General features: G+C 25.7%; 1 protein-coding gene across 1 annotated transcript; it reads left to right on the top strand.

The window, feature by feature from the left end:
- The first annotated feature begins 5,435 nt into the window (after window positions 1-5,435).
- Window positions 5,436-13,022, top strand: LOC145844255 (secretin receptor-like). The gene is made up of 9 exons (XM_082951634.1): window positions 5,436-5,506; window positions 5,986-6,075; window positions 7,541-7,698; window positions 9,230-9,327; window positions 9,681-9,852; window positions 10,174-10,324; window positions 10,518-10,648; window positions 11,004-11,246; window positions 12,419-13,022. The coding sequence occupies exons 1-9, from the start codon at window positions 5,437-5,439 to the stop codon at window positions 12,707-12,709; spliced, it is 1,404 nt and encodes a 467-aa protein (XP_082807760.1). The 5' UTR covers window position 5,436; the 3' UTR covers window positions 12,710-13,022.
- The last annotated feature ends 2,200 nt before the right edge of the window (window positions 13,023-15,222 follow it).

Here is a 15,222-nt window from a genome sequence, read left to right on the forward strand (position 1 = left end):
AAAAAAGACTAAAATTTAGTCTTATAGTATTCGAACCTGGTAGTGTATGGCTGCTTTTTGAAATTTCTCAAAAAGTTTCTCTGACTATCAGGTTTAAATCCTTGGTATAAAAACTTTTAGCTTTTACCTATTTATAAATTTGCTTAGATGATAGGTCAGCTAAAAATAGCCTAGTAGCCGCCGTAAAAAAGATTAATTTAATTGTTTAATATAATCTTTCATTAAATATGTAAAGCAATTAAAGTGTCGTTGAGTTTAATTTTTTTTTTGAAACAAATTAATAACTATATAGGCAAACAACTTAAGAAAAAAGTGATAAATGCGCTGTTTATCTTATCCAAACTCTATAACTCTTGTTAACGGTTGCTTTTTTGCTAAATACTTAAACTAAGAAGATTGTTGTAAGAAATCTTATATTTATACAACATAACTAGGTGATAACGTATAAAGCATAAAGGGTAAATATGTAGTAGAAAAAAGTTAATAAAGAATTGACTGTAGTTACTAAAAGATTATTTTTTCTTAATAACTTAAATTACATTTAAATAAACTTTTTTTTTAAATATAATTTTTAGTTTGAAAAATCAAGATAAATTTTTTCAGATTTAGTACTCATTTTGAAACTTTTGGTTAAAAAAAGAGTAATGTTTGATTCAAACATTAAAACTTTATTAAAACGATGTATTTAATTAATTATATAGTCAACACATTACATAAAAATCAAATGAAATAGGGTTTCTATCGATTAGTTATTATTACTTGCTTAATCTTCTACTTAACTACGAAAGAGATAGTTTAATATGAGCAATATATTGTACATAAATGCGACGTTAGTACTTGTTACATAAACATAAAACTTGTAACAATCGTTTAAGATCATTTTAGTTGTTGAAAAATATTTTTTATCAATTGATTTTTAACTGTAAGAACATCGTATTTTTTTTAGAAAGATATAACTATAATAAGCTTATAATTTTATCCAAATTTAACAAAAATCTCAGGATATTTGTTTGTTGCTAGAAGTCATATTATTGATTACAGGTCATTTAATGTATACATATTAGTTTGAAAATTTAGTAAAGACTTTTTCAAACTATAATTTTGTTTTGAATAACGTTTTTGAATTCTTTTAATTAACAGTGAAAGCAAATAAAATATTAAAAAAAAAATAATATCAAGTTTTTTATAACGATAAGTAGAACTATATGATAGCGTAGAACTGAAAAAAAGAGTCTAGTTAAACTGCACAATAAGATAAGTAAATGACTTTTTATGTAAGTATATACCATCCCAATATAAAATCTTTAAAATGTAGTAAATGTGTTTAAAATTATATATCTATTTATTTTTTAGTTTTAGTGAAAAGGTGTACAGCAGTCATGTATTAAAATGATAGAGTTAAAAAAACATTAAGTTGTATTTAAATTCAGAAAGTAAAGCAAGTAGTATTGCTTTGTTTGTAGTTTAGAAAACTTGATAAAAAATTTTCGATTTCAAAATTGTTTCACTTGATCCTTAAAATTCAAACTAGTGTGTTTGGGAAGTTAACAGGTAATTTCTATTAATTTCTAATTGTACCACTAACTTATATAAAAAATTTAAGATGCAGTGAAAGTTTTAAATTATACTAATGCATACATAGTTTTCGTTATATTACTAGTATAAAAAAGACATACAAAAAATTTTATTTAAGACCGAAAACCACTGACTTTGTGTTTTTTGAAAAAGTGAAACTTAATTAGTGTTAACAACTTAACAAAACAATAAAAAATCTCTTTTAAGTTAAGTTTAGTTGGCTGAAAATGATATTTTTGACCCAGTTTAGTTCTTAAACTTCTGAATTTTGTAGCTTTTCCTGTTATACTACCTCGTAGCTTTATTATTGATTATTCTATACCGATCGATTGTGATAAAAAATATTTAATCTAAAATGTCGAAAACACCTACAAAAATACAACATTACTCGTTACAATGTTTTTATGAGACACGATTAGTTTTATTTTTACATATTTTTATAAAATTTATAAAAAAATGTTGTTGTAGTAAAGTTATTCGTTTTTTAATCAAACGCATGAATAAATTTTACAAATTTAAACTTTTGTTATGGGGTTAAAAAAATAAGTATTAAAGATAATGAAAACTATTATAGTAAAAAGAAGTTCAAGTATTAAAGTCATACTCAGATTTAAAGACTAAAAATAATGCATGACATTTTTTTTCTTTTGCGTTCACAATTGAAAACATGCAATAGTAAAACATTTTAAACTAAATCATATTGGTTCAATAAATATCTTGATTATTTTGATTCTTTTATGCAAAAACGATTCCGTTACTTTTTGTAATTCGAAGTCTTTGAATAAATATTTTTGAATTAGAATACGTTATTTAAAATGGAATTTCAAATTCATTAAAACAAAAAAAATACATATGGTATAAAAATTATATCTTTATCAACATATTAAAAAGGGTTCACGTAGATAATGAAAAAGTTCACAGGTTTTGTATGATACTTTTTTATTGTTAATTTAGCGCAGATTAAGAAATATATGATTTAAATCAAAACAAAATCTTAAGGAAAACCTTAAGTACATATTTTTACTGTAATTTTAAGTCTAGCTTTTTATATGTAACAAATGCTTAGAGAATTAGAAAGTATTTAAATTAAGTTGAAGTTAGTTGTAAATTTATTTGATAGTTGGAGCTTGAAAAATAACAAAAAACTTGAAAAGTTACTAAAATTGTAATATTTTTGAGAAAAAAAAACGATATTTACATTTTTATTAAGGTTTTAAACCTTTTGTCTTTTAACAATTGAAAATAACTAGTTTTAAGAATTTAATCACTGTGTGATGTAATATTTTTTTTAAATTTAACTCTAAACAAGGTATTCTTACTTATGGCCATATTTCTATTTCTTAAAAATAAAACCAAACCTAGAAATTAAACTTTCATGATCATTCAAAAACTGTTTATAACTGTAAACGTACAAACTAAGTCTATCAATACAACGTACTACTTATAGGATTAAAAGTCTAAAGTATTTAACTTAAAATTAGAATAGTATATTCTATCTAGTCTTTAACTGCACTTTGACCGTTATTAGCAAATTCTTTTATGATTAAAAAGCTCTACATTATTTGTAATTAAACTTAAAATAAAAACAAGTTACATATAGTTTATCGGTTTTATACACTACAATTTTTTAACTTAAAATACTTTGATGCACTATGCTTTTTTTTTTCTAATATCCTTAAAACTAAAAAGATTTTTCATACTGTTTTTAGAATTTTTCAAATTTTTAAAGCACTTTGTTCTTTGTTTATATTGAAAAAACCATACAGATTTAAAATAAACATCTAGCCTTAAAAGTTTCAATAAAGTGTTTATTTTAATATAACTTACACAGAGATTCTACGTTTAAACTTCAAACATTTCTAAGAAAGAATTTGAATACCATTAAAATAAACTTTAGAATTTTAAAAAGATTTATTAAGTTCTTAAAAAAAACACTGACACCTATTTAAAATGGTGAAAAAAGCTAATATACGAATCAATATAAATAAGCTTCAGATAATAATAACAAGTTACACAGTATTATTTCTTTATTACACTAACACATATTTCTGTGTATTAACGGGCTGTGTTTTTGATTTTCAAAGCTCCGTTGAAGTGTATTAACCCGTTAACACACAGATACATGTGTTAGTGTAATAAAAAAACACTGTTTAATTTGTTACTATTATATATTCCAGTGAGCTTGTTTCGCTCGGATCTTCGTTAACAAACGCTTAAATTTATATTTTTGAATAGTTAAGCTTCAGATATACTTTAAAAATTATAACTTAAAAAAATTAGAAGGTGTTTTTTTCAATTAATTGTTAACTAGTGTAGAGTCATAGTCTGGACATGACGTTAAACTGTGCTGGTGTATGACTTGACAACTGAAAGGTTTTTTTGTACACCAGGTCCTCGGACCAAATACTATGAGCATTTTTTAGTCGTTTAATAAACAACATCTAATTAAAAAAAAGTAAAAATAGCACATCTTTAAAGTTTAGCAGTAAAAATAGAAATTTTTGTTTTATTTTACAAACACGTTATAACGATAGGAATATAATATAAATATGGGGCTACAAGATTACTGTCATGGACAAAAGTTGAAGTTGAGTTCATGTAAACTTGTTACTACAGCTTACAAATTGCTAAAATTTTATACTTTTGCTACAATTTTAATTCATTTAATGGGGCTGCCTCAGGTTTTTGTTTTTGTATTTTACTTTAAGTTTACAAATATGGTAAACTGTACATGCTCTATTTAAACTGTATAACTTAATTATTAAAAAATCATACTTAATAAATAAATTTTTAAGTTTAAATTACAGCTATATTTATAAAACTCTGCTTTATTTTAATTGAAATTTCAAGTAAAACTAGTTAAAAAAAAGGTTTTAGACAAGTTAGCTTTTTATTTATTAATGGAGTATCCAAAAATAGTTCAATTAAATACTTAAGATTACTTTTTAGGTAGCACATTTTTAACTTTTAATAAAACCCTGAATATTTACATCAGATATAAAAAGTTTAATAAAAAAATGTAAAAAACACAGAATACGTAGTTTTTTAATTTTATAGTGATTATATATTGATAATATCTTCAATGTTATGTGTATAAATAAATTGTGTACTTATTTTTAAGACATTTTTGACTTTAAAAATATTGATTTGAAAAATATTAAGTTTAATAAAATTTGCTTACTTTGTTGAATTTTACAAAGCTGAAATTTATATACAAATTTTATTTTTATTTTGTTTGTTTTTCTAGTAATTAAGAGTTGTAGAGTACAGAGTAAAAAATTGAAAAAATTATAAATAAAAATTTAAAAAAATAATGCAAATCTAAAGTATTTATAGAAATATAAAAAAACAAAAAATTGTATTAAACGACTAATATGAGTTAAAAACTATGCTAAAACAGTTCATACAGCTCGTACAAGTACTTATTGTTTCTACTACTACTTGTTTCTAGTACTTTTGTAAAGCTTATTTGATAATGCTTACTAGTCTTTTAAAAAACTATGTTTTCTTTTGATATTTTAGTTATAAAGTCTGCTTATCAGTTGCATTTGTTTTTTACGAATCAAATTGTTATCTTTTCCTACAAAATATTTATCAATATATGTTTTTGAATCATAATATATCAAAAAATTATTAAATAAAACAAAATAGACTTAATTTTCTATAAAAAACTTTAAAGGTATGTTAAAACATGTTTTTGTATAATTTTGTTAAGTAAGTTTTAGTTCATAAAGGTACTTTAAAAACAAAGTATATTTAAAGTTTGTTACATAGTTTGTGTTTTTAAAAGTTGTATATACAATTGAACCAATAAATAAATTGCAGACTACAGCTAAGGAATTTGATGCGTTTCTTTGTAATATGTATGAAATAAGAGTCGAGTGCTACAAAATGCTTGATGAAACCCGTGATGTCTTCGAAAATTCTAAAAGTTATTAAAGAAGTTTCTGTAAAATCTATAAGATAATGCTCAATACTTTTAAACGGGTTAAATAAAAAAAGTTTCTACTAAAGAAAACTTAGTAAGGCGTTGAAATCTAAAAATCAAAACAACTGTTTTGGTACTATAATATTTTATTCGACTAACGACGTTTCGCTGCCTAATAAATCATGAACAGATCTACGGATTTTTTATAGAATGACGTTTGCTAGAAAAAAGCATGCGTAAAGTTATATAATGAATTTTTGTTAGTCGAATAAAAAATTTGCGTATAGAAAAAAACAGCTGTTGAAAACTATTAAGTTTATATTTAACTAAATCATTTAAAAGTTCTACCTAGTTTGTTATATCTTTATTAATTAATACTTTTGACGCTTAAAATAAAAAAGTTACTACATTTTTTGTTAATAACACAATATTACTTAAAAACAAAGTAAGTAAAAGTATAAAAGTGTAAAATTTCACCACAGAAAAGTTTTGTGAAGGCGAAAATGACGGGCTATTTTGTTGGAAGAACGCCTTTGCTGGTATGGTCGACCACAAGTGCCCTGAGTTTTATCGTAAGCTATTTAATTATACACGAAAAAAACCACCAGTCCTAAAAACTAAGGAAACTAATTCAACGCTCGTAAACATGTTTAAAGTATCTGGTGTAAGAAAAGACCGTTTGGTCAATCAGCTGAAACCACATATTAAGTTAAGTGTTTTGTATATTTAAAGAAACACTTTTATATATAAAAAAACTTAAATTTTTAAGCAAAATAAATTATAAAAAAAAACTACGACACCTAACATATTACTAACTTTACATGAAAAACAGGTATTCAAATTGTAGACAAAACCTTGTTAAAAATATATATTGGAACTATTAACTTGATATTATTTTTAGTGAACTGACAAAATCAAAAAGTTTAAAGGCTATGTGTTTCCATAAAAATAAAGATAAATGTCAAGTTAAACATCTCTAACTATGATGAAATAAAAATGTAAACGGACATACAAAACATTTAAACTGTATAGTATAACAAATTATTTATAAAAAATATTATAATTGTTTGTTTATGGAAATGCTGGACCTTGACATCAAAACCATGGCTACAAAAACTGAGACACACACTAGTTTTATTTATATACACATACTGTTAAATTAATTATAAAACTTTAGAAATAAAAATATTTAAAATTCTGTACAAAATAAAAGCTAAGAAAATATTTTTTTTTAAATTTTTATATGCATTTGACAAACGTTGGTTAGAATAGTATTACAGTAGTTAAAAAAAGGTTATATTGAATAAAAAATAGACCTTTAACTGAAGTTTTCATTAAGAGTTTTGGTTTTGATTTAAGATTCTATTTGTTTTTTACAAGTTGACTTAGTCAGACTTGTAAATTGTGAATTTAAAAAGTTTACAAATAATTAAAACTGTATTCAAAGTTACAAGGTTAAAAGTATTCTCTTTAATTAAATACAAACAGAGTATCTCAAAATCTTTTTTCAAAAAATGAAACTTTAAGTAGTGTGAACTTAAAATAAAAATTATATGAAATTAAGTTTTATAAGACCAATAGAGTTTCACTTTGTTGTTTGATAAATAAAAATTATCTTTTACTTATCTTATTTAGACCACGAACCGAATAGAACTTGCCATTCGTTCTGTAATAAGTTTATTTTTTTTTAGTTTCAATTTCTTTTTCCGAAGTAAAATCTAAAATAAATATTCAAAAAGATTCTCTTAATATAAAACTGTATCTTTAATTGCTAGATAAATACACAATTTTAACAAAAACTTTGAGAAAATATCAGTTATTTTTATTTTTTTGAGATCAGAGTTTATGAAAGCATTTGTTGAAATTACATAAGTTAATTGTACTTATAATCACAACGAAAGGCTAAAACATAAAAGAGTTTTATATAACAACTGGCATTTTAATATTATACATGGAAAAAAAAACACAGTTAATTACAATTTCGCAAATTCATTTGTTTATTTCTATTTAAAAAATAATCAATATTAATTTTTGCAGCGGTGGATGGATATGTCCAGCGAAGATGTTTGGATAATGGGACATGGCAGATAGACTGGACAACTGGCTTAATAAAAAGTTACAAGTCTTGCCTGCCTCAAAACTTATCTGTTGAGACAAAACAGAAGGAAAAGTTTGAATACGACGCAAATGATGACGTTTGTTACAAGTTTTTGAAAATTTAAAACGTTTTTAGTAATATTTGTAAACGTCATTGAATTTTTACCAATGATATATAAAGAATTTTCAAAATAATAATAACTATGCTAAAATAAAATAACTCACAAAAAGAAAAATGAACTTTCTTTTGTGTGATATACTATGTATGAAACTAAAAAATAAGTAGTGTTTAATTTTAGTTAAGAAAAAAAAAACATAGTTATTAGTTTAAACAACATGAGAACTTTTTAAGCTTTTGGTTTAATGTTTTGAGCGAAATATGTAAATACAGATCTTTGCTTATATTACTCAAGTATGACTCACAAAAGTGCAGTATAAAACTTGAACAAAAATTAGCCTTGATAAATAAGACATTAACTTGTACAAAATTTTAAGTAATATTAAAAGTTAAAGCTATTTTGTGTAAGTTAACATAAATTGTTTATAAAATAAAAACGTATAAAAAATACTTTAAACAAATTATATTATGAAGGTACAGTGATCTATAATAAAAAAAACATACGGCTTTAATAGTTGTGGTAATATTAGTCGAACTAACTACAACAATAAAAAGACATAAATATATTTTAGAACATTATTTTTTTCTATTTCATTTAGTGTTCTATTTATAATGATTGAAATCTAATTGTTCGATTTAAGCAAGCGTATTTTGGAATAAAAAATTAAGCAAACAAATATTAAACATCTTTTTAATATTGTTTATCTTAGTTCTCAATAGATTTATAATGTGTATTTATTCGTTTAAATTCATTTTACATATATTTTTTATTAGCACATTCTAACTTTAAATGATAAGTAAAAAAAGGACAAGCCAATGTTGTTTATTATTTTCAAGTGTCTTAGCAAATAATTTGAGTAGTTTATAATTTAAAATATTTCTATGTGATATAGTTTCAGCATTTACATAAAAATACTATGTATAATCTAGAACAGGGTTTTTCAAACTCATTTTTATAATCTCTTCTTTTTCAGAAAACTAAAAGTGATCGCCCCCATTTAGCAAAAACCCAAGAATATTTAGTGTAAATTGTATAAATACTAAACCCAATAGTATATAGTGCAAGTTACTTCTTGCCGTCTATCAATAATCACCCTATTGTCTTTACTCTTCATTATAAACCCCAGTATATCTGGTGTAAGTTTCAAACCTTCCGTAAATTGTACCTAAGACCTTTTTTTTTGGTTTTACTCTCCGTTACAAATCCCAGAACATCTGGTGTAACTTTTTTAAATTCTATACTAATTAAAATATAATGTAGGTTTTAAATCTTACTAGTATTGTACCTAAGACCTTTTAACTTATCATTAAAAACTCTAGAATATACAGTTTAAAGTAGTTGTTGCCGTCTAACTATTTATCGTACACTTACTAGGTATGGCCCCCAACTTACTAAAATCACCCAAAGAGATATCGTCTCCTTTGAAAAATCCTGATCTAAAGTGCTACATCAGAAAAATTATATTAAAAGTTTTTTTTAAATGAGAATGTTTAAAGAGTTCTATTTACAGAATTCATTGCTCGAAAAAATAGAAATCGTTTACACTGTTGGATATGCCGTTTCTTTAGCCTTTCTGGTATCAGCTATTTTTATTTTTGCAATTCTAAAGTAAGTGAACTATTTAAATCATTTTTATTTGATTTAAAGTGTTATTATTTAATTTTAAAAAAGGTAATATGTTATTAAATAATATTGGAACAAACTAACTTCAATTGATAATTGTATCTATTTGATACGCTGTTTTACTGCTTTAAAATTAACAAAAGTTTTAGCAAAAAAAAAGCTGACTTAAAAATTCTTCTGAGAAAAAACTAAAGACTCATCTTTTAGAAAGTTGCAGTATGGTTATAGAACATCATACGTGTGGTATCCTTAAAATTCTTAATTTTAATCAAGTTTCAAAAAATTGTGTTGTTATAACGAGCAATATAAAATTAGTTAAATTAAACAAAGTTTCTCAGAAAACTCCACTGCACAAGAAATTATGTTCACGTGAACCTAATGATCTCCTTCATTCTTCGGTACTGCATCGTACTAATCAAAGATCGAGTCCTTGTTGAGCCAATCATAAGTTTGGATCGTGATCCAAGACAAATGTCCGATGATGAACTGCAAAGTTTCTGCTTACCTAATGTTTGTGAGAATATGTATTTATTAAAAAAATATATTGGTTACTGTTAGTCTATATAAAATAAAAAAAGTTTTAACCTAAATTTCCGAAAAAGGCTACTAGTAAAGTTGACAGCGAGTAAATTGTTAGTATTGAATTTGAAGTTTCTCTTCATAATACCTTTTGCAAAGTTTTGGGTCATTAAAGCTCAATATTGTACAACATACAAACACTTATCATACATAATAGTGCATCTAGTTTGCTAAGGTACATAAAGCTTGAACTGACTATAATTAAGACTTTTATACTTTGCAATTTCATTATTTTATTTTTTATGTCTACAGCTTTATTGTAGATTGACAATGACCATGATGCATTATGCAGTTATTTGCAATTACTTCTGGTTGTTAATAGAAGCAGTATACCTGCAAACCATACTGGTGCTACCTATGACAGAACAACCTCACTTTTCAAATTACATGGCACTGGGATGGGGTAAGCACTGTTTTTCTTACAAGCATATAGAAGTTTTAGTACTGTATATGTCGCGCGTTTATAATCTACAGTATAAAAAAAGTTGCTTTTGAACAAACTTTACAGTTTGAAACAAGTTAAAAAGTAATTTTTAATTAGTGGAGAAAAGAAAAGTGAAATTTAATGAAAGTATAATGACTTCAAAACACTGCAGGTTGTCCATTGATACCAACTTTAACATGGGTGGTGCTTCGGTATTACCTTGAAAACGTAGGTTGTTGGGAACTTCTTGAAAATAAAGCAGTTTGGTGGAGCATAAAAGGTCCAGTACTCTCAACCATATTTGTAAGTTAAAAAAAATGAAGGGCATAGTGTTTATGAAGTTTTCTTAAACTTTGATTCAAAAGTTTTCAGTAAACTTTCATTTAATTGTACTGCATTATATAGTTCTATTTTAAGCATTTCTAAATTGTTTTTAAAACTTTTGTTTTGTTGTATACTTGACCGCAGAGAGTTATATTTAACTACAACATTAGAAAAAACCTTGTACAAATGACTATCTTAGTTTGTCTTTCATATCATTTATAATGAGGCTAAACACGGTCTTGTTTATCATTTGTTTAGTTGGATACCAAAAATCTGAGCAAAACAAAAGCACTTTTCAAATATTACTTGTCTAATATTTCTAAAAAACTCACAGGTTAACTTCGGGATATTCATCAACATAGTGCGCATCATCGTGCAAAAGCTGCGAGCCAACCAGATAGCGAAGAACAACTACAAGTACAGGCTGGCAAGATCCACGCTGGCGCTGATTCCCTTGCTGGGGATCCACTATACCATCTTCGCCTTCGTCGCCGATCACGACATCAACAAGACGCACAGGGAGAAGCCGCACATGTACGTCAAGATCGCCTTCGAGATGGTGTTCACTTCTTTTCAGGTTGCAAAAAAGTTTAAATTCTTTTCAGGTTGCAAGCTAATTGAAGTCGTGTGGTAGTTGTAACGTGTTAAAAGTTTTCTAGGTTCTAAGTTGGTTGAACTTTCTCTTTTTAAGGTTGTTATCTAACTTTTTATTTGTGGTTTGTAAAAGAGTTCCAATTCTTTTCAGGTTATTAGTTTAATTTTCTTTCGGGATAAAACTTAAACTTTTTTTTGGCTTTTTAAGCATTAGAGCTTATTTTCAGCTTATTTATTATGTGAAACATTAAATAAATTTACTCAACTGATAAAATTTAAAGTATAAAAATTTAACATATTAAAGTTTTAAGTTCTTTAAAAAAGTTTAAACCTATCTTTCAAATGTTTTCATATTTGCTACTAGCATTGTTTATATAATTATAAGTTTGTTATTAAAGTATAAAAACGTTTTCTACTTCTATTTTAATTTTTAAAAACTTTTAGGCTTAGACTTTAATTTCATTTTTATCTTATTAGACAAGTTTTTGTATACATTTTATTTACAACTTTTCTATGTAAATATATTATTTCTTTAATGTTTGTTAAGTTTTCCTTTATTTCTGTTATTTGTTTTGTTTGTTGGAGTTTAAAACTATAAATTTTGGAAATTGATTTTTATTAGCTTGTCATAGATTGTAAAAGCATGTGGTGAACGAATCGATACCACAAAGGTTCTTTCGTAAACTAGGTCCTTATAAACATTTCTTGAGCACTTTTTCGTTCAACAAAAATTACTATTATTTTAAAGATACTTGAGCTTTTTGAAGTTTTTATTAAGTTATATTATAGTTATTAATTATATTATTATATTAAAAGTATAGTTGCCTTTTAAAACAGCATCAATAAAAAAAACATGCTAAGCAATCTGCAAATATAAAACTAAGTTAAAAAAGCTATTACAATGAACATATAATTTACTTACAAGTTTTGTTTGTTTGTGTTATTGATAAAGGTTTAAGTTAGCTTAGAAAAGTAATTCGTAATTCAATTACTTCTTAAATTAAAAGACAGTAAACTGAACTGAAACTTGTAGAATTTTTTTTTAAGTCAACAAAAGTAACTAATTAAAAGACTAAACTAAAAACAGTATACCGCCCCTGAATCAATATAACCTCCTGTTTGTTGTAAAAAGCAAAAAAAAAAACAATTTTGCAGGGAGCGATGGTGGCCACGTTCTACTGTTTCCTCACTTCGGAGGTCAGGAACGAGATGAGGAAGAAGATGAGGAGGTGGCAGTGGAGCAGGGACATATCGAGGGGAGGCAGCTGCCAATCCAACAGGAGCATGTCAGTGTTAAACCACTACACCCAAGTCAGCCACTTTTCAATGTACAGCTCGAAGGCGCCTCCGAGTGGCAGAGAGAAGAAAGTTGCGAAGACCGAACGCAGGAAGAAGTCCGACGATGGTGATAAGAAGAGTCCACTCATAAGTGGTCACACGAGATAAAAATAAATTCAAAACAAATAAATTATCGGAGTCTTAATTTTTTTAGAGTAATAATCTGAGCTGAAGCGCTAGCCGAATTAAAAAGCATATAAATTAGTAGTTTATAATCTTCAACAAATGTTTTAACTTTTTAAATTTAAGATCTTTCTTAAAAACAATTTACTTTTTGTTTTTTAGTATAAATACACAAAAATAAATGTTAAGAAATTCTATTCTATTATTTAAAGTTTATTTTATTTTTCATTTTAGTAGTCATTAAAACCTTAATTCTTAAATTCGTAAGTATTAGAACTTTTTAATACTAATCGTTAAGTTAAAAATAAACATGCATAAAACACAAAACTATGAAAACGGTAAAGTCATAAAATCAAATTAAGTATTTTCTGACTTTAATTTTTTCCTTTAAAGTTTCAATTAGTCGTTATATTTTATAAACAACTCTATACTTTTATATATAAATAAATTTTTTCTGCTTTAATCAAATACCTTTTTATTGTAATCAAAAAATTAAGTTTAGTTTTGCATAACAATAAAACATTTATATATTTATTTAACTATATACGATTAAATACATTTCAGGTGTGTGTTTGATCGTTTATATATTTTGGTAATCAAACTAATTTAGTTAAATGTTTTTTAACTGAAAAAGCTATAAACAAACATGGACATTAAGTATTATCAAAGTATAATAATAATAATAATAATAATAATAATAATAATAATAATAATAATAATAACAAATTATACATTATTCTTCATTTATTACACTAGTAAGGATACTGTATAGTTTGTTACTATTATTATTTATTCCAGTGAACTTGTTTCGCTAGGATTTTTTGTTAACAAGCGATTAAATTTATATTTTGAATAGTATTATCAAAGTAGTAATTTTATCGTTACTTTAATATCGCGTTGTAGTTAAACTGCAGTAATACTGAAAAGTGAACTCAAATAAGAATACTTCATCAAACCTTATTTAGATGCTCTTGAGTAAACTATTTTGGACTATAAATGTATCAAACTGGACAAGAAACTATAGTGCTCAAACACTGATGCTGAGTAAGAATATTATAAATACATTCAGTTACGTTTATTAGTACGATTTAGGTTTCACTACATAATGGCAGATCCTCAGGTATAAAATATGAATAACGATTTAAAACACTTTAAATATACAGATAGATAACTAAAGGTGAATAGAAATAATAAAATACAACAAGTGTTACTTAGTGTTACGACAAAATTAAACTAAATTAAGTATTTATAACTAAATTAAACAACAAAAAGTTCAAAATAAGTAAAAAAGGGCAATTTTAAAAACATAAGCTATGGTAAAATAAAGTAAGATTTGAAATAGGATGATTTGAAGCGAGGAAGCAAGACTGCGAGCTCTGTTCTTTGATTCAATTATTTTTTTCTGTCAGACTCTGCGATGGCCATTCTTTCCAAGTTACATATTGTACACGCCTCTGTTTTTTTTTTTGGGAGGGGCGAGGAGTTGTTGCATGGCGTTTTTTACGTGATCGTCCATGATTTGTTGCTGTAATCTAAATTGTTTCTCTTAATATAAGCCGATAACGTTGTTTGGGTGGATTTGTTAGGCTTAAAGCTGGATTTATGCTGGTTGTATCTACTCTATAGCTACATGCATCAATGTCAAACATTTTATCTAGCGCCTACGACGAATTCAGTTCCCGATCTAATATTTTAAATCTTAATTAATCCTTACTAAACATACCCACTTCAAATAAATGGCTCTATAAAAAGAAATACCTGAAAAAGCTTTTAAATTTGTCCAAAACATACCTTGGAAGGCGTTTTGGGACCTAAACAGTGAGAATGAACTTATAACACGACGAGCTAAACCGAATTGCTTTTCTACCAAATACTCAGTACCTGAATGTGACGAACTAAATCTGTTTGAAGAGGCATTATTTTTAATGAGATAAAATCACACAATTCAGATGTTCCACTTTAAAGTTTCAAAGGCATATGTCCATTAATAAAAACAATCATCTGATAAACTTGTGATCCTTAGCGATAAAAAGATAAAACTATATTTCATGATAGTGAGTAATAAAAAAAAATACTACATGACAATACAACTAAAAGCTCCAAAAAATACTGATGACTGCATGAAGACTTTAAATACAGGAGCTCAAAATGTCATACTTAACACGAAAATCAAAGCCAAGATTAAAAGGATATGTCCAAGTCCAGCTTTTACATTTGTAAAAGATAATAAAACTAAATTCTTTATTAAGTTTAAATGCCGATTGTTAAATCCCAATAAATCAGACCTAGTTAAAGTTGCAAGAAACGTCCTGGGTAACATCAATGCATAGATAAAGCTAAAAACCAACCATATACAGTGGCAAAACTATTCAGGAGTAGTAAAGTGGTTCAAAAGTTTAGATAACAAGAAGCACCTCGTCTTCCTAAGACTCTATATTGAAAAGTTTTACTCCTTCATCACTAGAAACTAACTAAAAAAACTCTCAAGTTTGCAAAAA

The sequence above is a fragment of the Thalia democratica genome, chromosome 9 (assembly GCF_965202585.1).
Source record: "Thalia democratica chromosome 9, ktThaDemo2.hap1.1, whole genome shotgun sequence".
Classification (NCBI taxonomy): Eukaryota; Metazoa; Chordata; class Thaliacea; order Salpida; family Salpidae; genus Thalia; species Thalia democratica.